General features: G+C 41.3%; 1 protein-coding gene, 1 non-coding gene and 1 pseudogene across 8 annotated transcripts in view; all 3 read left to right on the top strand.

The window, feature by feature from the left end:
• Window positions 1-391: 391 nt before the first annotated feature.
• Window positions 392-26,549, top strand: part of B4GALNT2 (beta-1,4-N-acetyl-galactosaminyltransferase 2 (SID blood group)) — a 54,495-nt gene continuing 28,337 nt past the window's right edge. For 2 of the 7 annotated variants that reach the window (XM_070483066.1, XM_070483065.1), the window contains exons 1-3: window positions 414-551; window positions 16,875-16,977; window positions 20,060-20,171. In XM_070483066.1, the coding sequence (XP_070339167.1) occupies window positions 16,953-16,977; window positions 20,060-20,171 (137 nt within the window). In that variant the 5' untranslated portion in view covers window positions 414-551; window positions 16,875-16,952. Of the gene's footprint in view, window positions 552-706; window positions 1,650-16,874; window positions 16,978-20,059; window positions 20,172-26,549 lie in introns of those variants that run through there. The other 5 variants (XM_070483069.1, XM_070483067.1, XM_044745658.2 and 2 more) reach the window with 3 other exon arrangements.
• On the top strand, window positions 16,997-20,164 carry LOC123276273 (methyl-CpG-binding domain protein 3-like 2B; annotated as a pseudogene).
• Window positions 23,029-23,174, top strand: LOC123276514 (small nucleolar RNA SNORA12). The gene has a single exon (XR_006513019.1). It is a non-coding gene; the product is annotated as a small nucleolar RNA SNORA12 (small nucleolar RNA).

Below are 26,549 nucleotides of genomic sequence, written 5' to 3'. Positions count from 1 at the left end.
TCTCGAGCTCTCCAGGACGTGGACTAGTTGGGGGTCTTGTTCGCCGTGAGATTCGGTCATTGGCAAACAACGACAAGGATGCTTGGATGGGGGGGCTAGCCGGTGGCCGACTTGTTAAGTTCGCGTGTTCTGCGTTAGCGGCCCAGGGTTTCGCCGGTTCTGATCCCGGGCTCTGACATGGCACCGCTCGTCAGGCCGTGCTGAGGCGGCATCCCACATGCCACAGCTAAAAGGACCCATAACTAAAAATATACAACTATGTACCGGGGGCTTTGTGGAGAAAAAGGGGAAAAATAAAATTATTTTTTTTAAAAAAGATTCTGGGATGGGTAAGGCGCCAAGCTGGGCGCGGTGAAAGACCAAGGAGGTGGGCGGGGATTGGCGGTGACGTGGGCGGGGACCGACCCAAGCTTTGGCGACCTTCAGCACCTGCTCTGCTCGCAGAGAACCTGCTGGTGTTGGTGCCTGGGCTGGCAGTCGGCGGGGGTGGCTGCCCGGCTCGACCAGCTCCGTCTGTGCGAGGCGGCGCGATTAAGGATGACTTCGTGCCGGTGAGTGTCCCTGGAGCAGAGAAGTGGGAAGTCAAACTTGGCCAGCCCGGCGCGCCGTGGGAGAGCGCCCAGGTGCCGGGGCGGGGCCGCGGACTTTAGGGCCCAGGGAGGGGGCAAGTGGTCTCTAAATTAAGTTCAACCCATCTGCCACATAGGTGGGGGCAGCGGGAAAGGGACGGCGCACGGTGACGCTGTTGGGAGCCTCTGCTCGTTTCTGAACGCTGCGCCCCCGGGGAACACTGGATTTCCAGTTGGAAAATTCGACGTGGAGGATGCCTCTCGTGGCCAGGAATGTGTAGTGTGGTGGCCTCGAGCGTGGGATGAGGTCTTTGGAGTGCGGGGTTCGGGGCGCGAGGCTTGGAAGCCGAAGGTTCTGACCTGGGCTGGGGCCTCTTTCCTGCGCCCAGGACCGAGCGCCTTGGGGATGCGGGTTCCCCGCGCGGGGACCGCCGGCTTCGGGCAGCTGGGGGAGGTGAGGCTGCGTCCTTTCCGCAGCTTCAGGAAACGTCCGAAAAAGATCAGGGATTTTGGAAAGTCGGTTTTCGGATCCAGACGCACGACCTCAAGGCAGAGTGAGCGTGGGTTATGTTGTCCTGGACACCGAAGAGCCTCTAAGGGGTAGCGTAATAATTAACAGGGGGAAAGTAGACTTGGAGGTCTAATTTAATTTTTGTAAACTACGTGGAAGGATCAGAAATACATTTTGTGCCTTTTTATCGCCAAAATTTGTTTTCTTTGTATCTTTCAAAACTAGAACAATCATTAGAAACATTGACAAGGAAGTCACCTCGTGAAAATGCAAGGAGACGTTCGTGAGATGATATTTCGTAAGCGTTAAAATGAAGCGTGCGTTGTACAGAGGATGTGGCGTAGCTAGGGGAAGCAGGGCAGCCCTGGCATCCACCTTGGTCTGGCTAAGGCTTTCATTCCAGCAGGTTCCAGCTCCAACATCCTCCCCAACCCTCACCCCGCATTCCTTAATGAGTAACAAGGGGTGGCACCAGGCTTGAAACTGGTGCCAAAGAATTTAAAGTTGGCAAGTCCTCGGCAAACTTGACTTTTCCTTCGCGTATGGACACCTGAAGTCATGCAGAAAAGGTCTGAGTTTTCATGGATGTCATTTACCATCTTTACATCTCTGAGATCTTAAGGCTGCTGGCCTGTGTGACTTTGGGGGAACTAAGGTTTCTTCCTTCTTTTTTTTTTTTTTTTAAAGATTTTATTTTTTTCCTTTTTCTCCCCAAAGCCCCCCGGTACATAGTTGTATATTCTTCGTTGTGGGTCCTTCTAGTTGTGGCATGTGGGACGCTGCCTCAGCGTGGTTTGATGAGCAGTGCCATGTCCGCGCCCAGGATTCAAACCAACGAAACACGGGGCAGCCTGCAGTGGAGCGCGCGAACTTAACCACTCGGCCACCGGGCCAGACCCCTCTTCCTTCTTCTTTTAAACTTTTCTTTGCCTTTTCAGTTTCCTTTCTTACTAAAAAATGTTTGATTTCGAAATGGGTATTTCTGATTTTGTCCCTTTGAGATAAGATGGTTCACCCCAACGCACCCTATCAATCCAGGAAATGATCGTTATAGTGCCATGCAATAAACTCAGTAAATGCTAGTTGGTATTTCATTTCATTTCATACACTATGGAGTACTTGTGTATTACGTATAGGTCCTGTTCTCGATTGTACCGGTAATGCTCTGAGCAGTGCTCTCTAAAGAATGTACTCTAATTATGTCCACTCTACAGTTGTGAAAATCGAGGAAGGAAGTTGCCCAAGGAATACACTGGAAGGAGCAGATTGGAATTCAGCTCCATTTGAGGCTAAAGCCAATGCTTTTTGATTGTGTGGGATGTTTTCTTTCTAACATTTCCTGCTGTGTGCTAGGCATCGTACCAGGTGCTAGTATTACAACTGTCCTGACCTCTTGAAGAAGTGGTGACAGCCTATTTGACAGCATCAGCTGATCATTTTTAACACTCCTCTTCTCCCTAGGACACAATTATTTTCAGTAATAATCATTCAATACTCAGAAATAGTTATTATTTTATTGCTTCTTTCATTCTAAGACAAATAAAAATAAACTAAAATTTTGAAAGATAATCAAATTGGGTAAAGTAGTTTACGTATAGGTTAAAATTCACACTTAAACTAAAATTTAATTTAATTAATTGAAATTCCAAACAAAATATTACACTTGGCAGTTTGCTATTTTGCTAAAAAATAGCTGTTTTGCTATTTAAAAATTCAAACACTAATGAAAAACTCAGTGGTTGTACCTAATGACAATTGAAGTAACTGAAGTTTGGTTTCCCTGTCTTTAAAATCTCTGTGCTGTTAGTGCATCTCTCACATCGACTGCTTAGGTGGAGGACTGGGTAACACCACGCTGGTTAGAGACACGAATGGCTCCCTAAGCCAGCTTGAACAATTCTGAATGTTATAAACGTACTCTGTTTGCAAGCTGACTCTTGAAAGGAACCTATTTAGCTGAGCCACGTGAGTTCTTCAGATTAACTTCCGTGTAGAATATAATTTCTATTAAAGAATAAGTAATAAAACGTGCTAATCTGAAGATCATATATATTATTAAAACTTTCCTGTAACTGCAGCCACTGCTTAGAACTGAGACCAGCATTTCTGAGTCTTTCTGATCTCAGGAGCCTTTACACTCTTAGAAATTATTGAGCTCCCAAAGAGCTTTTGTTTATGTGGGTTGCATCTATTCCTATGACCATATTAGATATTAAAGTTGAGAAAATCTAAAAATATTTATGAATTAAGTAGTTAAAAATAATAATCATAAACCTGCCAGACATTAATATAATGCATTTTAAGGAAAAGTAGCTGTGATCTGTTGAAGCCTTGACTGGAGCTCAGGGATCCACTTCCTAGCTCACTCATGTGCCTGTCGGCTGGAAGCTTTGGTTCCTCTCCACATGGCTCTCCCTGGGCAATTCACAATATGGAAGCTGGCTCCCCCAGAGCTAATTATCTGAGAGAGAATGTGCCACCAAAACGAAAGCCACAATGTCTTTTATTACCTAATCTCAGACCTAATCAATATGCTGTTTGCATATTGATCACCCAGACCAACGTGAGAAGGAGCTTCTTCTGCTCTGTGCTGTTTGTCACATGGGCCAGTGGGTGAAGGGGCTCCACCAAGGTGTGATTCCCGGAGGCAGAGAGCGTCGAGGGCCACCCTGGAGACTGGCTGCCACAGGATTTTTGCATCTATTTTTATGAGTGAGGTTGCCTGTGATTTTTCTTTCTTATCATCTCCTTGTCAGGTTTTGGTAAAATGTTTATTCTGTTTCACAAAGTAAGTTGAAGAGTGTTCCCTCTTTTCCTGTTCTTTGGAAGAATAAGCAATGAAATGAAAACAAAAAACTGGCTTGACAGGATTATTCAGAATTTTCTATTTTTGCTTTTGTGTCAATTGTTGTAAGTTGTATTCTTCTGTAAGAAGGTGCTCGTCTCATCCACATTTTCTAGTTTATTGGCACAAAATTGTTCACTTATCTTCTCTTATTACTTCTTCAATGGCCGTAAGGTTCAAGTGATGCTCCCAACGTTCCTGACATTGGTGATTTGTGCCTACTCTTGTTTTTTCTTGGTATCGCCAATGAGTTTATTAATTTTATTAGTTTTTTTAAATAAAACAACTTTTGACTTTGGATCTTTGTAGTGTATATTTCCTATCTCATTAATTTCTGCTCTCATATTTATTATTTCCTTCTTTCTGCTTTATTTGAGCCTAATTTGCCAATCTTTTTCTAATTTCTGAGGTAGATATTTGGCTTGCTGACTCTCATATTTTCTTGTTTTCTGATATAGGTATTCAAAGCCGTAAATTTCTCTCTTCCTCTTTTTTTCTCCTCCCTGTTCCCCAGAGATATCCAGTGCTGACAATTCAATGTACTTACTTTTATGCTTACACAAATAGGATCTTACCATATATACCATTTTGCAACCTACTTTGTTTTTCTTTAAGACGTATTTTAAATGTCCCATTGGAGGAAGCTAGGTGAAGGCTACATGGGACTTACTGTACTTACTCTACTATTTTCGCAATTTCTCACGAGTCTATAAATATTTCAGAATAAAATACTTTTTAGAAAGCAATGAGCTTTTCACTTAAAAAAATGTCTCCTAGTTATAGTGCCACTTCAGGACATTACAACCACCTCATTCTGTTGAATGGGTTACTAGTATTTTATTGTTAGGACATATGGTAATTCTCTTAACTAATCTCTTATTGATAGGGATTTAGGTTGCTTTCTGGTTTTTCAGTGTTGCAATAATGATGCAGTGGACAACCTTGTACTTTCACCTGTGGTTGTGATACAGTTTAGCAGGCTGAGCGCCTCACCTACTTTGATTGTTCTTCAGTACGAGGCACGTAATTAACCTTTACAATCTCAGGTAGTCGTGTCCAGGAAAGTTTTGTATTAGCAGATTTCCATTTTTGTAAGAAACAGCTAGTCAGAGCAGGTTTGGGTCTACTCCCCCGAAGTTGCCTCTGCTTTGGAGCTGTGGTCTGTCCTGGAGGGGGCTTATGTTCGCCAGATCCTTCCCACATGTTCCGAGAAGAGTCTTCAGGAGTCCTGATGACTGAACAGCCTTCAACCTTGACACAGTCAAACAAATAAAATCATCTGTGAGTTCAACAAAGAGGAGGGAAGGACTTTCCCTAAGTTGGTTGAACACACAAGCAAAGAAATAATGAACTTCTGGAATCAGTTGCTTAAAACTGTACAGTCATCAGGCCTTCTAAATTTGGTACCTCTTCCTGTTTGACAACCAATGATAGGCTTCATCAAAATTCAATACTTCATCCCTAGGATGAAGCCAGACTCATTTTGAACGTTAATATTTGCCATCATAGCACATATCCTTTTTTTTAAGATTTTATTTTTCCTTTTTCTCCCCAAAGACCCCTGGTACATAGTTGCATATTTTTAGTTGTGGGTCCTTCTAGTTGTGGCATGTGGGACACTGCCTAAGCATGGCCTGATGAGCGGTGCCATGTCCATGGCCAGGATTCGAACCGACGAAACCCCGGGCCGAGGAAGCAGAGCATGCGAACTTAACCACTCGGCCACGGGGCCGGCCCCACACATATCCATTTTGATACTTATTAATATATCAAATTTAGGAGCCCCTCCTATGTGCAGGACACTGTGACACAGGTATTGGGATACAAAGATAGATAAGGGACCTTCTGCACCTCCCAAAAGGTACTCTGTCTAGACCCGTGGTTTTAGCTTTTCTCGCAGCTGTGGACTCGACTCCTTTGAGAATCTGTGGAACTGGGAAAGTGCGCATGTGCACATACACCCAACCCTTTACAAACGATCTTAGCTAGTACTCCAGACTTGGGAGCCAACCACTAATCCATGGACCTAGGTTAAGATCCCTTGTTGTGTTGGAAGTACAAGACAGGTGACTGGAAAAATGAGAGATCATCCAGCCGAAAGGTCTTCTCGTGAAGACAGTAGTCGTCCTTACAGTACTTCTCATTTGCAAAGTGCTTTCTTCTATCAACACCTTCCTATAGTAGGCAGACTCCTTTCCTCTCAGATGAGGTAAGATGCTCCGTGAGATGATGTGAGTAGCCCTCGGCCACTCAGCTATAAACTGGAAGAACTCTGACCAGAATCCAGGTCTATGACACGTTCTCTGTTTTGCCAAATGGAGTAGATGACTAATATGAAATACCATGAACAAGGTTTTTAAAAAAATCCTAGTGTTCACCATACAGGGATGAAAAGTTCTGACCGGTCATCAGGATTACCTGTGTATATGGACGCTTAAAAAATTTTCAAAGTCTTTCTCTCTCTCTTCTTCTATCCTCTCTCTCTCCTTCTATCCGCTCTCTCTCTTTCTCACCTAGTACACATTTGTTTGTATGAGTCGTTCCCCCTATTAACTTATGTATTCCTTGAAGAAAGGGACTATAGTTGGTTTATTCCCATTTCTTGCTGTCTAGCAAAGTGCCTGGCATAGTCAGCACCCATTGTCTGTTGAGCAAATGAAAGTTCATTAGACAAAGAAAGTGGTTAGAGAGATAGGCTTCTATTAAATGTGTTCCTCAGCTCATGTTCTGCCTTCAAGGGTTACCTCTAGGAAAGGAAAAGTGCCATCAGTTCATTGACATATTACTCTTTGTTTCTCCTGTGTTTTTTGTTCTGCCTCCTCCCTGTTTCTTAACCGTGTGGTATCTGGTAAGCGGAACCAAGCTGAGTTGAGTCCAGTTTCAACATTCAATGCTAAGCAGTCTTTCACTCCACGTAATCAAAAATTCTCCCTGTAATATGCCAAAATACAAGAAACTGTAAGCAACAATTTATTTTATTTAAATTAATTGCAGGGTCTGGATATTTTTTAGCTGAAAGCTTATTGAAAAAAAAATTAGGAAAAAGTCAAACTGTAACTTACCACTCAACCCAAGCCAGATGACAGCTCTGGAAGCAACGTGGTTGCTAAAACAATAAGTAGTAGTTTAAGCTCTCTTGGGTCTTGGAAAGTATACTCACACTTGCCAAGAAGAAGTGAGAGAATAAGTGTGTATGTCATTTTAACCACACTGATCTCCTTGAGGACAGGGTCTATTCCTGACCCATCTTTGTGTTCTAGAAAATTGTCTGGCACATAATGAGTGCTCAGTACATTTTTACTAAATTAAATAGAATTTTTGCAAAATTTGTACATGTCTGTAACACATGTTTATATGTGTGTACATATTGTATAAATATCCTATGTGAGTAAATATCCTAAAAGGGCAGGCTATGTCCCGTATTCTCCCATATACAAACTGTAAAGAGCCCATAGTATTCATCTGTGTGTGACCACAGTTAAAGTCTGTTGTGTTACAGAATTGCATCTAGTGTGTGCATACTCTGGTTAAAGCCATTCTGTATAGTACCAATTCTTTATAATACTATCCCTGAGACGTTTTCCTAAATGAAAAGGTAAAATGATCCATTACAATATGCTTAATGTATACTTTTAAACTCAAGCTGGGACTGGAGATGGTACTCCCCCACTTCACCCAGTAAGTTTCTCCGTTCCACCCAGCCCACCCTCTCAGCTAAGGGGGCTCCACTGCACCATCTTGAGCTCAGTATGGTTCTGTATTGTGGGTTGGTACCTACATGCATGGCCCCTTTCTGCCCCTCAGTTTAGCCTTGCTGGGCAGTGGTGATCCACAGCGGCAGATGAAGGTGGGCAGGTAGTGGAGCGGGACTTGCAGCAAAGAAGCTAAGGGAGGGTACAACACGATGCTAAAATGCAAGTTTTATGAGCTCAATGTGTATTTAAGGAAGTGGCTGATGAAACGGAGGGTTAAGATCAGCAGATAATTGGGGACTTATGGAAGTTGTGCAATAGTATATTTCTAAGTATTGGTTTTTAGCTGCTTCCTAGAGGTTTTGATATGTGGTATTTTCATTATCATTTGGGTCAAACTACTGTCTAATTTCTATTGTGATTTCTTCTTTGACCTGTCATTATTTACAAGTGTATTTCTGAATTTCCCCAAACAGGGATTTTCTAGTTATATCTTTGTTATTCACTGCTAGGTTAATTGCATGTGGGTCAGAAAATATACTCCATATTACTTAAATTCTTTGAAATTTTGGACACTTGTTTTATGACCCAGAATTTTTTCAGTTTTTGTAAGCATTCTGTGTACATTTGAAAAGAATGTGTATTCTGCAGACATTACATGCAGTGTTCAATATATGTCTATTTATATCACATTTGCTGATTGGTTCAAGTCATCTAAATACTTATGAATTTTTTGTTTGCTTGCAGTCTTGGTTAGGGAGAGTAGTATGTTAAAATCTCTTACCGTGATTGCAGATTTGTCTATTTCCCCTTGTAATTCTTTCAATATTTTGCTTTCTATATTTTGAGGCTATATTACTGGAATAAAGAATTGCTATCTCTTCTTGTGAAGTGAATATTTTATAACTTTGAAGTATTCTTCATTATCTATGGTTTTAGCTTTTTGTCTGAAAACCTGACTTCATTTGATATTAATATAGAGATATCAACTTTATCTTGGTTACGCTTGGTGTATTTATCTTTCTTTGTACTCTGTATCTTTGTGTTTTAGATGTGTCTCGTGCAAACCCCGTATAATCGTGCTTCTTTCTTCCCATCCAATCTATCTTTGTGTTTTAATTGGAGCATTTAATCAGTTTACATTTAGGTAATTATCAATATAGTTGGTTTAAATCTAACATCTCATTGAATATTTCTACTTTTTCTTATCTGATCTGTTTTCTTCTTTCTCACTTTTTTCTTTTTTAAAGATTGGCACCTGCGCTGACATCTGTTGCCAATCTTTTTTTTCTTTTTCTTCTTCTCCCCAAAGCCCACCAGTACATAGTTGTATATTCTAGTTGTGAGTGCCTCTGGCTGTGCTATGTGGGACGCCGGTTCAACATGACCTGATGAGCTGTGCTATGTCCATGCCCAGGATCCAAACCAGGAAAGCCCTAGGCCGCTGAAGCAGAGAGCATGAACTTAACCACTCGGCCATAGGGCCGGCTCCTCTTTGCACTTTTTTATATTGATTCTTTTTTATTGTTCCATTTTCTTATCTATTAGCTTGGAAGTTATTCTCTATATGTACTATTTCCATAGTAGGTATACTATAGATTATAACATATTCTTGACCTATCAAGGTTTAAAATTACTTGGTATTTTTAATCTTCTTCCTGAATCATACAAAGATCTTAAGACACTTCCGGTCTATTTACTGCCTTTCCTGACTTACGTCAGTATTTTACTGGTTTTTTTGGTTCTTTAGTTTTTTAAAACCAAACAAAACAGCACTGTTGTTTTATGCAGTTAGTAGTCATCTAGATTTACCCACTTATTTGCCATTTTTATTTCTTTTCCTTCTTTCCTTACGACCTTCCGTCTGGGATAATTTGCCTTAGTAGTCACTTTAGTGCAAGTATGCTGGTGACAGATTCCCTCAAATGTTGTTTGCCTGAAAAAGTCTTTATTGCACCTTCATTCTTGAATATTTTTGCTGAGATAGAAGATATTTCAGTGTCTCTAGCTTCCCGTGTCTTCTGTGGGAAAGTTAGCTAGCAATCTCTTTTGAAGGTAATCTTTTCTTCTTTGGCTACTTTTTAAAAAAAATTTCTTTTATTTATTTATTTATTTATTTATTTTGAGGAAGATTAGCCCTGTTGCCAATCCTCCTCTTTTTTGCTGGGGAAGACTGGCCCTGAGCTTCCTGTCCAACTTCCTCTACTTTATATGTGGGACGCCTACCACAGCATGGCTTGACAAGCAGTGTGTGTAGGTCCACACCCCAGATCCCAGCTGGCGAACCCCAAGGGCCAGCCCCGTGGCCGAGTGATTAAGTCCAACTGGCGAACCCCGGGCCACAGAAGCAGCAGCACGTGCAAACTTAACTGCTGCGCCACGGGGCCGGCCCCAGTTCTTTGGCTGCTTTTAAGATGGTCTCCTTGTCTTTAATTGTCAGCATCTTTACTACGATGTTCTTTGGTGCATATTTGATATCGAACCTCTTAGTCTCAAGTTCGTGTGCCCGATGCACGCAGTAAGCCAACCACTGGGACATCCTGCTTGGAGATGGAGAAAGGTTTATTTGAATTGACCAAAAAGAGAAGGCAGAAGGACAGGTTCTCTCAAATCTGCCTTCGTACAGAAGAAAGCAGGGCGTTTTATAGAGCTAAGGGGTGTGGCAGGAGGAGTTTTGAAGAAACAAAGGGATAATCCTTGTTTCTTTCCCTCCCAGTAAGCCCTTCAGCAATCAAACGCAGCCAGGGGCTGATTTTTATAAGGGCAACTTCCTTGAAGGGATTCTCTTTCTTGTGTAAAACAAACTCATATATTTGTGTGAACCTTGAGTCATCCATCAGGTTAAACAAGAAAACGGCAAATTAACAAGATTAATGTCTTTTCATAACAAGGTCAATAGGTAATCTTGTTGAATATTTACAGTAACCCTCAGGTACTCAACTTCATATTCATTTTTAAATTTTCTTCCTTGTTGCTTATCAAGCTCCTTGAAAACTTGAAAACTTTCAAGTTTTGAAAGTTTTTCCTTTTTCCTTTTCCTTTTTTCCTTCAAATGTAACTCCGCCTCATTCTCTCTCCTCCAATACTCCAATACTCACTGTTTCTTTACTTTTTTTTTGATGAGGAAGATTAGCCCTGAGCTAACATCTGTGCCAGTCTTCCTCTATTTTTTTTATGTGAGATGCTGCCTCAGCATGGCTTGATGAGTGGTGTGTAGGTCCACAGCTGGAATCTGAACCTTTGAACCCCGGGCCACCAAAGTGGAGCACGTGAACTTAACCACTACACCACTGGGACAGCCACTGTCTGGCTCTTTTTTTATTTTCCAATTCTGTGTTAAAATTCTGAATCATTAACTTACAGTTCTTTGGCATTGTAAGTCTACTTATTTTATAATATGTGTCTGACAACTCCAATATCTGAAGCCTTGTGTTTTTATTGCCTTATTTGCCTCATTTTAAAAACATTATCTCCGCATGTGTCAAACAGTGGCTTCACAAAATAGTCTGTGGAAATACTTGGCGATCTAGGGTTCTCCAGAGCTGATGTATGTTTGGTTGTGCTAGGCACTGGGAGCACTGGCAATGTTTCAACTTCCAAAGATGATGGGATGGGGCTGGCCTGGTGGCACAGTGGTTAAGTTCGCACATTCTACTTCTCAGAGGCCTGGGGTTCGCCAGTTCGGATCCCGGGTGTGGACATGGCACCGCTTGGCACACCATGCTGTGGTAGGCACCCCACATATAAAGTAGAGGAAGATGGGCACGGATCAGGAAGACGGGCTCAGGGCCAGGCTTCCTCAGCAAAAAAGAGGAGGACTGGCAGTAGTTAGCTCAGGGCTAAACTTCCCCAAAACAAGAAAAAACAAAAAACCCCCAAAAAAACCCCAAAGATGATGGGAAGCCTAGTGGCCATGCCTGGGAGCATCTATCTAATTCTGGTTCACCCCTTCTTCTATTCCAATGCGAAGCAAATGGGAGTCACCAGGAACTGCCCCCCTCCCTGCCCCGACCACCACCCGCGGTGGATCTTGGACTCTAATATCTATTCTCCTAACCCCAAGAGGCTGAGAAAAGCATGCTCAGCCTCCCAGTAGCTACTGAAGGAATCAGCAAACACATCCAGAGGAAGTCGCCTCATTCCTTAGCCTCCTTTATTCCTTGAATTCTATCCCAGTAATTCACTATCTTGGTAGCTGTCTGATCTTTTCAAGCAGATTTTTCCTTTTGGTCCAGCTTTTCTAGTCATCACTGGGAAAGTTGGTCTGAATCACCCTATTTTCGGAGGCAGAAGTCCCTTTTGCTCCTAAGGCTCTTAGATGAGCCAGTAGAGGAGGGAGAAGCTCCATAAGACTGTTTTTGAACTTTCCACCAGTCACAGTAAAGGGTGGAGTGCAGCCGCTTCTAATTTAGTTCAAGAAAATAAAGACAGGCGATATTATTTGTACTCAGTATTGTGAAACGTTTCATGGTTATTATATAATTATGTAATAGTTTGTAGTTATCTTGTATATAATTTGAATGGGTTTCTGATACTTGAAACCAAAAATTCCTGACTTAAATATCCAAAAGCAGGGTGTATATATCACTTTTGCCCACAATATCACCAGACCTTTTTTGTCACTAACTGAATAGGCTTAAAATGCTACTTCAAAGTTATTTTTAATTTCAATATTTTTAAAAAATGTTTTTATCGTTGAGCTATGCGTGGATTTATTTTTATTTATCCAGTTTAGATTTTATTTTGGACTGGTGCTTTACATCAGTTCTTGACAATTCTCAGTCAACGTCTCTTTACTGGTGCCGCTACCCTATTCTTTTGTTTTTCTCTTTGTCTCTGTTAGATGTTCACCAGCAACCAAGTCTCTTACCTCAGTCTCTTACTCTCTTTATTTTTTATCTTTTCAACTGTGGTGAATTCTGAAGTTTCTTCTTCCCTTTCTTCCAGCTTACTAATTTTCTCTTCACCTGTGTCTGCTCTGCTGTTAAATGTGTCCATTGAGTAATTACTTTTTTTTCAGTAATGTTTTATCGAGTTCATAATAGTTTACATTATTGTGAGATTTCAGTTGTACATTATTTCTTGTCCATCACCACATAAGTGCTCCCCTTCACCCCTTGTGCCCACCCTTCACCCCCCTTCCCCTGGTAACGACTGAACTATTCTCTTTGTCAATGTGTTTATCTATCTTCCACATATGAGTGAAGTCATTTGGTGTTTTTCTTTCTCAGCCTGGCTTATTTTGCTTAACATAATACCCTCCAGGTCCATCCATGTTGTTGCAAATGGGATGATTCTGTCTCTTTTATGGCTGAGTAGTATTCCATTGTATATATATATACCACATCTTCTTTCTCCAATCATCAGTCAAGGGCACTTGGATTGCTTCCATGTCTTGGCTATTGTGAATAGTGCTGCAATGAACATAGGGGTACATAGGTCACTTTGGATAGTTGATTTCAAGTTATTTGGATAGATACCCAGCAGTGGGATAGCTGGGTCATATGTTATTTCTATTTTTAGTTTTTGAGGAATCTCCGTACTGTTTTCCATAGTGGCTTCACAAGTTTGCATTTAATTGAAATATTTTTAACTTACAAGTGAGGACAAATATTTTCCTATGTGCTCACCTACTATATTTATTCAAGAATAAAATACGTTTATTCTTGGGTCAGTCATTTCTTCATATTCTGTGCCCATTTATTAGTGTCTTCATGTTTTTCTCATAAGTGAATTAAGATTAAACCTTTGCTCTCTTGTTTGTTATTAACCATTTCAGTAATCCAATATTACCATTTTTACTTCAGTGCTGTTTTCCACTGTGCAGGTGTTAAAAAAAGTTATGATGCATATTTAAGTATTTCAACCTTTTCCTTTGTAGGTGTTTCTGTCAATGAGTCATGGTCATAAGGGGATAGTGTGATAGAGCAACAGAAATCATGAGATTAATTTCTTAGGCAAATGGGGGAAAATCTTGCCTAGCTGGCTTTCATTGTCTGCAAAGAGGGCTTGACATCAGGACCATCCCTGCTGGGTACAAGAGCCCTTGAGGCAATCAGGCTGTCCATCTTCTGACTCAGGACTCAGGCTACCCCTCCAGTTTCTGCCTGTCCCCAAAGCTCTACCTGGAATGTGAGAATTGCTTGGCAGGATTAAACAGCTTCACTTGGCTTGAAGGGGCAAATTGACATCAGCTGAAACGGATGACTGGTTCATTTCCTTATTTCTCACTGACTTCATAATTTGCATCTTGGCCCTTTCTTGAATGTTTCTCAAATGTGGTCCAACCAGAATAGCAGACTCATACAATTATAATTTTAACATCCCCACTTAAGCACATAAGCAGTGCAATTTTTTTATTTTTGAGGAAGATTAGCCCTGAGCTAACATCTGCTGCCAATCCTTCTCTTTTTGCTGCGGAAGGCTGGCCCTGAGCTAACATCCATGTCCATCTTCCTGTACTTTTTTTAATATGTGGGACGCCTGCCACAGCATGGCTTGACAAGCAGTGTGTAGGTCTGCACTTGGATCTGAACCGGCGAAACCCAGGCTGCCGAACTGGAACGTGGGAACTTAACCGCTGCACAACAGTGCAATTTTAATAGTGTAGAACATTCGTAGTTATTGGATAAAAATTCAGCTGTGGAATGTTTTATTGGTAATTTCTACCACACAGTTCCTATTAATGACTGCATTGCAAGAGGTTGTCTCCAGCTGGAACCAGGTTTGGTGAACCAGAGCTGCGAACTGAGATACATCTAATCAGATGGTTGAATTTGACTAAGAGGATGTCGAGGTCTGTTTTCTGCCAGTGTTTCTATAACTTGATTAGTTTAAATTATCTATCTTTTTCTGAATACCATTTTAGAAAATTCAGATGTTACTGATATATATGTATAACCAAGTAGTGAAAATTCCACATGGAATTTTTATATGTTCTCAAGTGTTTCTAGACTTTGGTTTATTCCATTCACCTGTTTGCTGATTTCCTGAATCACTGTCATACTTTCAATAACAGTGGCTTTATAATAATTTTATTCTTCAGTAGTGGTGCGGTCTAGTGTACAGACATCATTCTGATTTATAATATTTTCCTTGCTATTCTCATGCATTGCTTCTAATATATTTTAGAATCATGTTGACAAGTTAAAAAATCCTGTCACAGTTTCGCTTATGTGGTTACAGTATTGAATTTACAGATTAATATAGGATGAAGTTACAGCCCTACCATATTGAGTTATTCTAGTTAAGAATAGGAATTTATCTCCATTTATTCTTATTTCCCTAATGTAGTAGTAATTTTCTTAATTCTTAATTCTTTATTTGTTCGATGACAAAATTCATACTTGATCACTGCAAAAAAAAAGAGAAAGAATGAGTATAGGGATATGTTGATATAAGGATATGTTGATTGAAAAATTCCTCCCCATAATCCACTTCTTAGCATTGGCCACAATTAACAACTAGATGTGTGTAATTTCAGATATTTTCTCTATGATTACACGTTTTAAATATGCATGTAATCTGGTATATAATCCAATAAAGTTTTAGGGTTTTTTAGGAAGATTAGCCCTGAGCTAACATCTGCCACCAATCCTCTTCTTTTTTTGCTGAGGAAGACTGGCCCTGAGCTAACATCCATGCCCATCTTCCTCTACTTTATATGTGGGACGCCTGCAACAGCATGGCTTGACAAGGAGTGCCATGTCCACACCCGGGATCCGAACCTGCAGACCCTGGGCCGCCAAAGCGGAACGTACCAACTTAACTGCTGCACCACCAGCCTGGCCTCCAACTTTTAGTTTTTTTAAGGCTCATCCTGTGTATTCTATGTATATTCAGCAATTTGCTTTTGTTTAGAAATGAATTTCATTATTTATTTACATGTTTAAGCTCTCACAGTAAGTTTTTACAAACTAGTGAACACTTGACAAATTGTCTTTCCCAAAGAACTATAATCGTACATGCCCAGATGGCATAAATATATGATTGAATTAATATCAATATGTATCACTATTTTATCAATTACATAATAAAACAAATTATCAAGTATCCAAATATTAGGTTACACAGCTCAAAAGGCATAATATATATTAGATATCTGCTCAATTCATTACCAGAAACTCACTTCCTTTTTTTCTCTGAGAGGTTGGGAAGAAAAGGAAAAAATTCACAGTTCCAACAAAAATAATAGTGGTAGACAACTTCCAACAGGTTGAAAAAATTGCAAGAGCTTCAGAAATTTTATGATTAAATATCGTTTTAGTTCCAAAACGAGGCATCACCACCTTTTAAAAATATATTCTAACAGATATATCTACCTGTTCTGCACAAGACAAAGGCAACATTTTCCTAAAAATATTAACAGTCCACTCCCGTTCTTTTTCCGGCCCTCCCTGTTAAGTTACCCCCCAAATGCAAGCATTCAGTTAACTGTAAGGCTTTTTTGTCTGAAGACGTTAAAGACATGCTTCTGTACAATGGAGATTTTCAAAACGGAGATTTTCTATAACAGCACAAAATGAGATTTATGGAAAGACAAATAGTCACTGTAAGACTTGGTTAAAATGCAGCAAAAATCCATGTTTGCATAAACTAGGTGTATACTGGTACAAATATGGGAGCTATAAACATCAAGTGAGCAGGCAAATAACTGTACAGGGCCTGCTTCCAAAATCTGAAATGCCTGAAGGGATAAACCACGTGAGACCTAGAGTGTTCATAGTCCCTGGGCTTTTAATTCCCTATGATACTAAAAATACACAAGTATTGGGCTGGGTAATTTGGTCGTTCATCTCTCTAAATTTCTTGTATATTGATACAATTCTGGCATGGGAATAGAATAAGAATAAATAAATATAAATAAAGAATAATAGAATAAGTCTTTAAAGAAGACTTATGACTCAAGACTGCGGGATTTCAGGAAAAGTCAGTTGGTACAAATAATAAGCCCGTTTTCAATGCTGAACAGAAAGAATGTTTTGCTAAATGTTCAAATAGAACCAGGGGACCGAGATCATGGGGCCACCGTTGGAGTCTGCCTGCCACATAGGTCCCACATGTTCCTTCTTATGCGTCTGCCTGCCTGAGGATTTTATCCTTTTGTGTTAATTTGAATTGGATCTCTTCTTTCATTGTGTTTTGACCCATCATTCTTGGCTTATAGAAAACTGTGTAGCGTAGCGTTTAAACGTGTGGTCTGGTTTTGAATCCTGCATTCATTAATAACCAACTGAGCAAGTTTGTTTTCCTTTAAGCCTCAGCTAACTCATCTGTTAACCGGCTGGAGTAATGGAACCTCTCTCATTACGCTGTTGTGAGAATTAAATGAGATAATGCACACGAAGCTCTTGGCAGAAGGTTAGAACATTGTAACTGATTGTTGTAATATGAATGATTATTATTATTTTTAAAAAATATTTATTTTGTAACTAGCTACCCTACTAAAATCTTATTATATCTAATAGTTTCTCATTTAATACATTTTAGTTTGCCAAGTACACAATTCATCTATAAATAATATTCCCCTTTTTGTTATATATCTTTTTTATTCCATAAGCTAATCTTACTGCACTAACTGGCACTTTCATGACAATGTTAAATAATTGGAGTGGGCATTCTTATCTTATTCCTGACTATAATGGAATTTTCCAGCGTTTCACCATTAAACGTAATGTTGGCTTTTGGTTTGGAATGTAAACCTTTTGTCACATTGAGAAAGTATCCACCTATTCTTATTTTACCTGAGGAATTTTTATTCCATTGTTTGTAAACCCCAAAGTTTTTATTTTTAAAATTGTCACACCCTAAAGAAAACTTGATGTTACCGTTAATACTCAGACCCCCTCCACCTAGATCAACAATTATTGATATTTTACCTCATTTGCTTTCTCTCTTTCCCCCTCTTTCAAATGGTCAAGACTTTTGAAAGGAAGTTCCAGACATCTTAATACTTCATCCCTAACTACTTCAGCATACTTCTAAGAATAAGAACAATCTCCTATATAATCACAATATCATTGTCTCTCCTAAAAAATCAGCAATTCCCTAACATAATCTAACATTCAGCCCAGGTTCAAATATTCACATTTGTGGAACAAGGATCCCATCAAAGTTCACTCATTGCATTTGGTCATTAGATTTCTTTAAACTATCAAAAGCAGCCCCATTCCCCCCACGTTTTTTTTCTTTTCATAACACTGTCTTTTGGAAGAGTCCAGGCCATTTTCTTGTAGAATATCCGACATGCTGACGTGTCCGATTGTTCTGGATGGTGTTATTCAATTTGCTTCTCTATTTCCTGCTATTTCCTATGAACTGGAAGTCAGGTCTGGAGGCTTGATTACATCTGGATGAAACATTTCCAGCATTAATACTCCGTTAGTGATCCGTGTGCTTCACATTGCATCACGTCAGGAGGCACGCTTTGTCGGGTTGTCTCATTGTTAGTGATGCTGTTTGATCACTTGGTTTAGGTAGTGATGGGCTGATCATTCCACTGTAGAGATATCGTTTTTCTCTTTGTAAATAGTAAGTGATCTCTACATTGGCACCACTAAATATCCTGCTCCCCAACAACCTTGCACGCAATGATTTCAGCGTGCATCCACCATCCTGGCCAGAATCATTTATTCCATTGGTGGTTGCAAAGTGATGATGTTTCTAATTCTATGATTCCTCCTACATTTATTAGTTTTGATTCTTCAGTAAACAAGAGCTTTTCTTCAATAGGCAAAAGATTTAAATTTCAATTACAGAAAAAAGTTCTAAAAAATGTTTTGCATGCAAAAATAGAAACAAAGAAAAAAGACGAAAGTTCCAGAGATGCATTGCACAACAATGTGAATATTGTAGTTAAAACTACTGAATTGTACACTTAGAACTGGTGAAGATGGTAAATTCTGTTATATGTTTATGACCACAATTAAAAATTTCTTTAGCTGCCGCTGATAAGCCTTACCCACCACAGGACCACACACACCTTCAACACAGTCCTGGTCCGTGCACACTTCCTAATCCCCTGGAGAGTATCCTGACGCCCCACTGCAGAGGCCCCCACCTCTCCACCAATGCCCCCCACAGTGCCCCTGGTCCTCACACAAGCTCTGCCCCACAGAGGCGGACACACTTGCCTGCCAGTAGAGGATCAAGGCACCCAGTCAATGCAGGCCGACAAGTAGCCAGCAGGCTTGCTGTTGGGCAGGGCCAGTCCCTAGGGCAAGCTTCCTGCCTGGGCTGAACTGGATTAAATCTGTGTTCTAGTGGGTGTGGCAGACCCCTGCGCTAACAGGCCCAGGGAAGAACCTCAGTGGCATCCACCGGGGTCTGTGTCAGCACGCCAGGTCAGAACAATGGCCCCCACCAATGTCTCAGTCTCCAGAGAGGTCCCTCCTCTCACCGAGATGCCCCCAGAACCCACCAGATTTAGGAATCTCTCAAATCACATCAATAAGTGACAGGATGTCTCCTCTGGATTATCCACTGATTGGGTTATCCACTCCCTTCCCCCATAAAAGGGGAATCAGAGGCATAAGTCACTGCATTTTCCAGCAAACCAGAGGCTGTCTGACATCTGGAGCATGATGGGTCACCAGGACAAGTCTGCAGCCATGGAGGAAGCTGCATCTACCTGTTTTCCAAGCCAGCCTATTCTGGGGAAGCTCAAAAGAAATATGATGCCCCAGACATCAGAGAGGAAAAGATAAGTTCATTTAGCCAAGATGAAGCTTGGATGTCGTGAAAGTTCTGCACTTCCTATAAGCCTCACCAGCTGCATATTCCAGAAGGCTGTCACAAAAATAACTTCTCATCCTGGCCTTGAGGTCAGATGCAGTCAAGGGAGGAGACCTTGCAGAAGCCCCACAAGTCTGTGCATCCAGGAGACTGCAGGGTCCCCAGGCCTGCAGCACTGGAGAACTTTTAAGTACTTTTGACATTACAAATACTTTAAAAATAATCGCTCCTCATAGTCCAGGTAAATCCCTCAGCCGTGTTGGGTGCTGGGTCTCTACACACCAGCCCTGAGCCCACCACTGCACAGTCTTCAGACTGGGCAAAGATGATCCCAGGAGCAGGCCTCTATCTCCCACAGTCGGTTTACAGACAGTCGGTAACCTATGGAGATATCTGCAGACAGAATCAGAAAGTGAAAAAAACACGGGAGAGACTGGCTGAGGCCCTGAGGGCAGACAGGCTTGCCAGGGAGGCAGAGAGAGCAGGAGCCAGGAAGGATGTTCTGAGACCGGATGAAATAGGTCCAAATAGGCCCATTGTGCTGAAGAAGTCAAGAGGTGTGGCCCTGGGGAGGTGGTTCCTGTGAGCAGCCCTCGGTTTCACTCGCCTCTTTTAATGTCAATCCTGCTTCTTGCTCTGGACTGTGATGCTTTGTCATATTAAAATTGATCTTTACTAAAAATAAATAAACACTAGTTTCTTTAAAAAGGAAAAAGACGAGTGACAAACTGGGAGAAGCAATCTTTGCTACTTACACCACAGACAAAGGTGAACCTCTATACATCAAGAGCTTCTAGCGGGCCGGCCCGGTGGCGCAGCGGGTAAGTTTGCACGTTCTGCTTCGGCGGCCCGGGGTTCACTGGTTCGGATCCCGGGTGCGGACATGGCACCGCTTGACAAGCCATGCTGTGGTAGGCGTCCCACATATAAAGTAGAGGAAGATGGGCATGGACATTAGCTCAGGGCCAGGCTTCCTCAGCAAAAAGAGGAGGACTGGCAGTCGTTAGCTCAGGGCTAATCTTCCTCAAAAAAAAAAAAAAAAAAAGCTTCTAGAGAGAAGAAAAAACTCTGACAACCCCATAGAAGAGAAGGGCTGGAGCAGAGGTTCCCACACTGTGGGCTGTAGGGCTCCTGAGGGTCCCAGGGACCCTCTCAGGGAGTCTGCAGGGCAAAACTCTTTTCACAACAATATTAAGATGGTATTTGCCTTTTTCACTGAGCTAACATTTACACTGATGATGCAAAGACAACGATGGGCAAAAGCTGGCGCCTTAGCTTGGATTAGGGTAGCGGCAGCAAACTGGATTGGTGGCGGTTGTCCACCCCACCACCGCACACTCCCGGTACAAAAGACCCCGGGTCCCTTCAAATATCCCGGATGAAACAGTAAGAACGACTGATTTTTAAAACATTCTCAGCTTTTAAGTCTGTCTTTTTAATGAGATTTACGCATAAAACACGCTACATACAATGGCTGTTGCCTCAAGAAAAAGCACTTGTGCCGTCTGACTTGCGAGCTGAGCTGGCTGCTTTTTTGTGGAAATCTTTTTTCACTTGAAGGAAAGGCTCATAAACTGTGGTTATTCAGACTTGTGTATCTGGCAGAAATCTTATCAAAAAATGGACCCGGTGATCCTGTCACTTCAAGAAAAACAGCTGGGAGTATTTGTTGCCAGTAAAAAAATTCAAGTTTTAGAAAAATTAGAACTTTGTAAAACTTCTTTCCACCACCAGGAGCTTGACAGCCTTTTATGAAGAGACTTTTCTGATGAGATTGGTGCTGATATTAATGAATGTGAATTACTGATCTTGCACCATGAAATGTATCAACATTTGGAAGATCAGAGCATGACTCCGTGGACTAATATTTTCCATGTGACCACAGCATGATGTTATCTGACCATGCCTGGGTAAAGGATCCATTCAAAGTGCAAGACGTACCAGTGGATTTTAAGGTAGCAGAGGACGAAAAATTCATTCGTTCCAGATTCCACATTGTGACCAACCTTTTAAGAACTACCACATCTTGGAGCTGGTTAAGTTCGCGCGCTCCGCTGCAGGTGGCCCCGTGTTTGCTGGTTCGAATCCTGGGCGCAGACACGGCACTGCTCATCAAACCACACTGAGGCAGCGTCCCACATGCCACAACTAGAAGGACCCACAACAAAGAATAGACAACTGTGTACCGGGGGGCTTTGGGGAGAAAAAGGGAAAAATAAAATCTTTAAAAAAAAAAAGAACTACCACATCTTGATTTTGGTGTAGTATCAAAGATGAATATCCACAATTATCTGAAAAAGCAATTAAAATATTTCTCCCTTTTCCAACTACATATCTGTGTGAGGCCATATTTTCTTCATACACTTCAGTCAAACAACATATCATAACAGTTTGTATGCGGAAACAAATATAAGAATTCATTTGTCTTCTATTAAGCTAGACATTAAAGAGATATGTGAAAATGTAAAGTTCTGCCACACTTCTCATATATTTTGTTTTGAAAAACGTAGTTATTTTTCATAAAAATATGTTATTTGTGTTAACATGTAATGGGTTTATTATTTTCCTTTTAAATGAACAAATAAATACTTTTTAAATTCTCAAATTGACTTCCCGAAATGGTAGACATTGATAGGTATAACCCACAAAAACAAAAGCTCTTTGGGGTCCTCCATAATTTTTAAGATTATAAAGGGGTCCTGAGACCTATAGAGAACCACTGATTCGGGCAGTCATCAACAAATAGCTGTTAATATCCCCCAAAAGAAAGGTGACGAGCTCTTCTGTGCCCCGCCTCCCTGATGGAAGGACACGCACCATCACCTATGAAGTAGTTTTCTCAGAAAAATCTAACCTGAATCTGATTGAGCCTCTTGATCTAACTAAAAATTTATATTTATTTATTTAAAAATTTTTTTGAGGAAGATTACCCCTGAGCTAACATCCACCGCCAACCCTCCTCTTTTTGCTGAAGAAGATTGGCCCTGAGCTAACATTCATGCCCATCTTCCTCCATTTTTTCATATGTGAGACGCCTGCCACAGCATGGCTTGATAAGCAGTGCATAAGTCTGTGCCCGGGATCCAAACCTCGAGCGTGCGAACTTAACCGCTGTGCCACCCGGCTGGCCCCAACTACAAATTTCTAGAATATACAGGGGACAAAGGAATGTGATGCCAGGGGACTGAAAACATACAGTCCAGGTGTGACAAATCCACACTGCATAGGATAAACAACTCAGTTCCTTCAACAAATAAGTTGCAAGAGAAAATAAAAGAGAGATGCAGGGAAATCTATATGTGAAAAGAAACTTAGGAGACATATCAACGAACGTTTGGACCTTATTTGGATCCTACTTTGATCCTTAAAAAAAAAAAAGACAATGGGGAAATTTAAACACTGTGGACATTTGGTGGTATTAAAGAGTGATTGCTCCTTTTTTAGCTGTGGTGATGGGATTGTGTGTGTGTGTGTGAGAACCCTTATCTATCGGTGCCAGTCACGCCTCAGTCAAGGAAGCAGAACTACTATGAGTATTATAGAGTGAGGAATTTATTGCAGGAATTAACACAATTGCGGGACAAGCGGGAGAGGTAAAGTTCCCAAAAGGATCAGAGAAAAGTCACTACCCAGCCTTGGCACGTGTGAATGACTTGGACCTTGCGAGAATCCATAAGCAGTTGTGGTGGCTTTCTTTCTGGCGCATTTGTTAAGTTTTCAGATGGGCCTGACTCTGCCACATGTATTATTTAGGAGCTGGCGAAGGCTTGATGACAGAGATATCTCTCTAGCCTTTCCTGCATCAGCGATTGGCTCTCACATGTGGCAGGGCCATCTCGTAAGTTTAAGTCCTTACAGACAGGCTGACACAGGTCTGTCTGGCCTGAGGAGAATCTCTGCTGAGGGGTGTTTCTCCACCCCTGTGATGGATTTGCTCCTTCTCAGGAACTGTGCAGGAGGCATGACCTCTCTGGCACCTGCACAAAGAATTTCTCCTATCTCCCTACCCCCTACCCCTACCCCCCAGGTTATTCCTGTGCCACTCAGCTGCTGCACTGCTGATGACATTAAAGATGCCTTCCTTAGCAGGCACGGGAGCAGCAGATAGAGCTGGTGGAAATCCCAGAGCACTCTGACATCAAGCAGATTGCACAGCCAGGAGCAGCGTATTTTTTTTTTTTTTTAAAGATTTTATTTTTTCCTTTTTCTCCCCAAAGCCCCCCGGTACATAGTTATGCATTCTTCGTTGTGGGTTCTTCTAGTTGTGGCATGTGGGACGCTGCCTCAGTGTGGTCTGATGAGCAGTGCCATGTCCGCGCCCAGGATTCGAACTAACGAAACACTGGGCCGCCTGCAGCGGAGCGCGCGAACTTAACCACTCGGCCACGGGGCCAGCCCCAGGAGCAGCGTATTTTTATGTTGAACTTGACACAGGAGAGAAGCTTTTCCATAGAATTAAAAAGAATTTTCCTTTGCAATTTGGAAGGGAGGTCCTGGCCGGTGAAGCCATCCTTAATATTCCTGACAAGTCTGATTGGAGGCAGTGTCAGATCAGCAAGGAAGAGGAGGAGACCCTGGCTCGCTGCTTCCGGAAAGACTTTGAGCCCTTTGACTTCACTCTGGACGACTAAGCAAAGGGAAAAACACTTTATGAACGTCACAGGAATTAGTAGCAGCCTGTTTTTTAAGAAACTACAGTCTCCCATGGGGACTGTTTTCCTGCCTCTTTCTTTGTGCATTCCCATGGAAGCTGCCTGCAGCAAGAGGCCTCAGATTGAATATTTTTTGGAAAAAGTCACATTCTAGGATGAAAATCCTATATTAGAAGCACGTCTGTCAGCTCCAAGTACAGCTTGTGTTTATCAGCATTTGCAAAAACAGTTAAACTATCAAATAAAATCCAAATGCTTTTCCAAAAAAAAAAAAAACCAGAATCCATAAGCATTCATTTTCTGGAGCACAACCACAAAGAGAGTTGGTGGAGAAGAGTATGAAAGGTTGTTAGTTCTTCGTGGCTACCACTGCTGTGAGGTCACAGAGAAAGTTCTGGTAGTGAACTGGAGGTTGCTCGTCAGCAAGGTCAGTAGTTAGGAAGAAGGACTGGACCCAGAGTAGGGAGAAAGAAGACCAAGTGGATGGAATTTGCCAGTATCTCGGCTGTCCTTCACTGCCCCTGACAAAGTACAACCCTCAGAGCATAAAGGCTGCTGCTTTCTTTCTGCCTCCCAAATCTTATGCAAATTTCTCTTGCGGCCTTCCATAACCTGGCATCACACGAGGAAAGGAATTCCGGGAAACCGGTTCCAGCTCAGTTAAGTTGAGTGCAAAACTACTACATTACCCCTCAGAGATATGTACTAGACTATTTACTGATGAAGTGATATGATGTCCAGATTTGCTTCACAATGGTTTGGGAAGGGAGGGAAATCGGTGGAGAAATAGATAAATCCATTTTGTCCGTGAATAGAAGGTGGGCAATGGGTACATGGAGATTCATTTTACTATCCTCTTTGTTTTTTATATCTGCTTGGAATTTTTCTATAATTAAAAAGCTTTACTTTTTAAGTTTTGAGCAACCCCCCCCCCCCCCGCGGCATTGTTTCCTTTGGAGTATCATTAGATTCGTGGATTTTATTTTATTCAATGTGTCTTTTTTCTTTTTCTTTTTTTTTTTTTTGAGGAAGATTAGCCCTGAGCTAACATCTGTTGCCAATCCTCCTCTTTTTGCTGAGGAAGACTGGCCCTGAGCTAACATCCATGCCCATCTTCCTCCACTTTATATGTGGGATGCCTGCCACAGCATGGCTTGCCAAGAGGTGCCATGTCCGTGTCTGCACCTGGGATCCGAACCAGTGAACCCCGGGCTGCCGAAGCGGAATGTGCGAATTTAACCGCTGCGCCACGGGGCCAGCCCCATTGTTGTCCTTTTTCAAACTTCTTATATGATTGCTTAATTTATTCCTTTTATGTCTTGTGATTAGAAATTTGTATTTAAATTCAAATTTTCCTCTTAGTATAGTTTTAGTGTGTTCCATAGTTTTAATATGCAGTGTCTTTACTATCTTTATATTCTTCTTCTGATACTGTCCTTTATTCAAGAGTTGCTTTGGAAAGTTGTGTGTTTTTTCATTTCTATTGAGTTAATGATAAGTTACAATCTTGTGAAATTTCAGTCGTACATTATTGTTTGTCATTCGTGTTGTAGGTGCACCACTTCACCCTTTGTGCCCACCCCCCACACCGCCTTTCCCCTGGTAGCCACTAATCTGTTCTCTTTGTCTACATTTTTAAATTCCTCATATGAGTGGGGTCATACAGAGACTGTCCTTCTCTATCTGGCTTATTTCACTTAACATAATTCCCTCAAGGTCCATCCACATTGTTGCAAATGGGACGATTTTGTTCTTTTTTATGGCTGAGTAGTATTCCATTGTATATATGTACCACATCTTCTTTATCCAATCATCAGTTGATGGGCACTTAGGTTGCTTCCACGTCTTGGCTATTGTAAATAATGCTGCAATGAACATAGCAGTGCATGGGACTTTTGGAATTGCTGATTTCAAGCTCTTTGGATAAATACCCAGTAGTGGGATAGCTGGGTCGTATGGTAGTTCTATTTTTAATTTTTTGAGGAATCTCCATACTGTTTTCCATAGTGGCTGCACCAGTTTGCATTCCCACCAGCAGCGTATGAGGGTTCCTTTTTGTCCACAACCTCTCCAACATTTGTTACTATTTGTTTTAGTTATTTTTGTCATTCTCATGGGTGTAAGGCAATATCTTAGTGTAGTTTTGATTTGCATTTCCCTAATGATCAGTGATGATGAACATCTTTTCATGTGCCTATTGGCCATCCATATATCTTCTTTGGAGAAATGTCTGTTCATGTCTCCCGCCCATTCTTTGATTGGGTTGTTTGATTTTTTTGTTGTTGAGTTGTGTGAGTTCTTTATATATTATGGATATTAAGCCTTTGTCAGATGTATGACTTGCAAATATTTTTTCCAAGTTAGTGGGTTGTTTTTTTGTTTCAATCCTGTTTTCCTTTGCCTTGAAGAAGCTCTTTAGTCTGATGAAGTCCCATTTGTTTATTCTTTCTATTGTTTCCTTTGTCTGAGAAGACATGGTGTCCAAAAAGATCCTTTTAATACTGATGTCAAAGAGTGTACTGCCTACATTTTCTTCTAGAAGCCTTA

This window comes from Equus asinus, chromosome 13 (assembly GCF_041296235.1).
Source record: "Equus asinus isolate D_3611 breed Donkey chromosome 13, EquAss-T2T_v2, whole genome shotgun sequence".
NCBI lineage: Eukaryota > Metazoa > Chordata > Mammalia > Perissodactyla > Equidae > Equus > Equus asinus.
The sequence above is the reverse complement of the archived record's forward strand: the minus strand, read 5'-3'. Positions and strand labels throughout refer to the sequence as shown.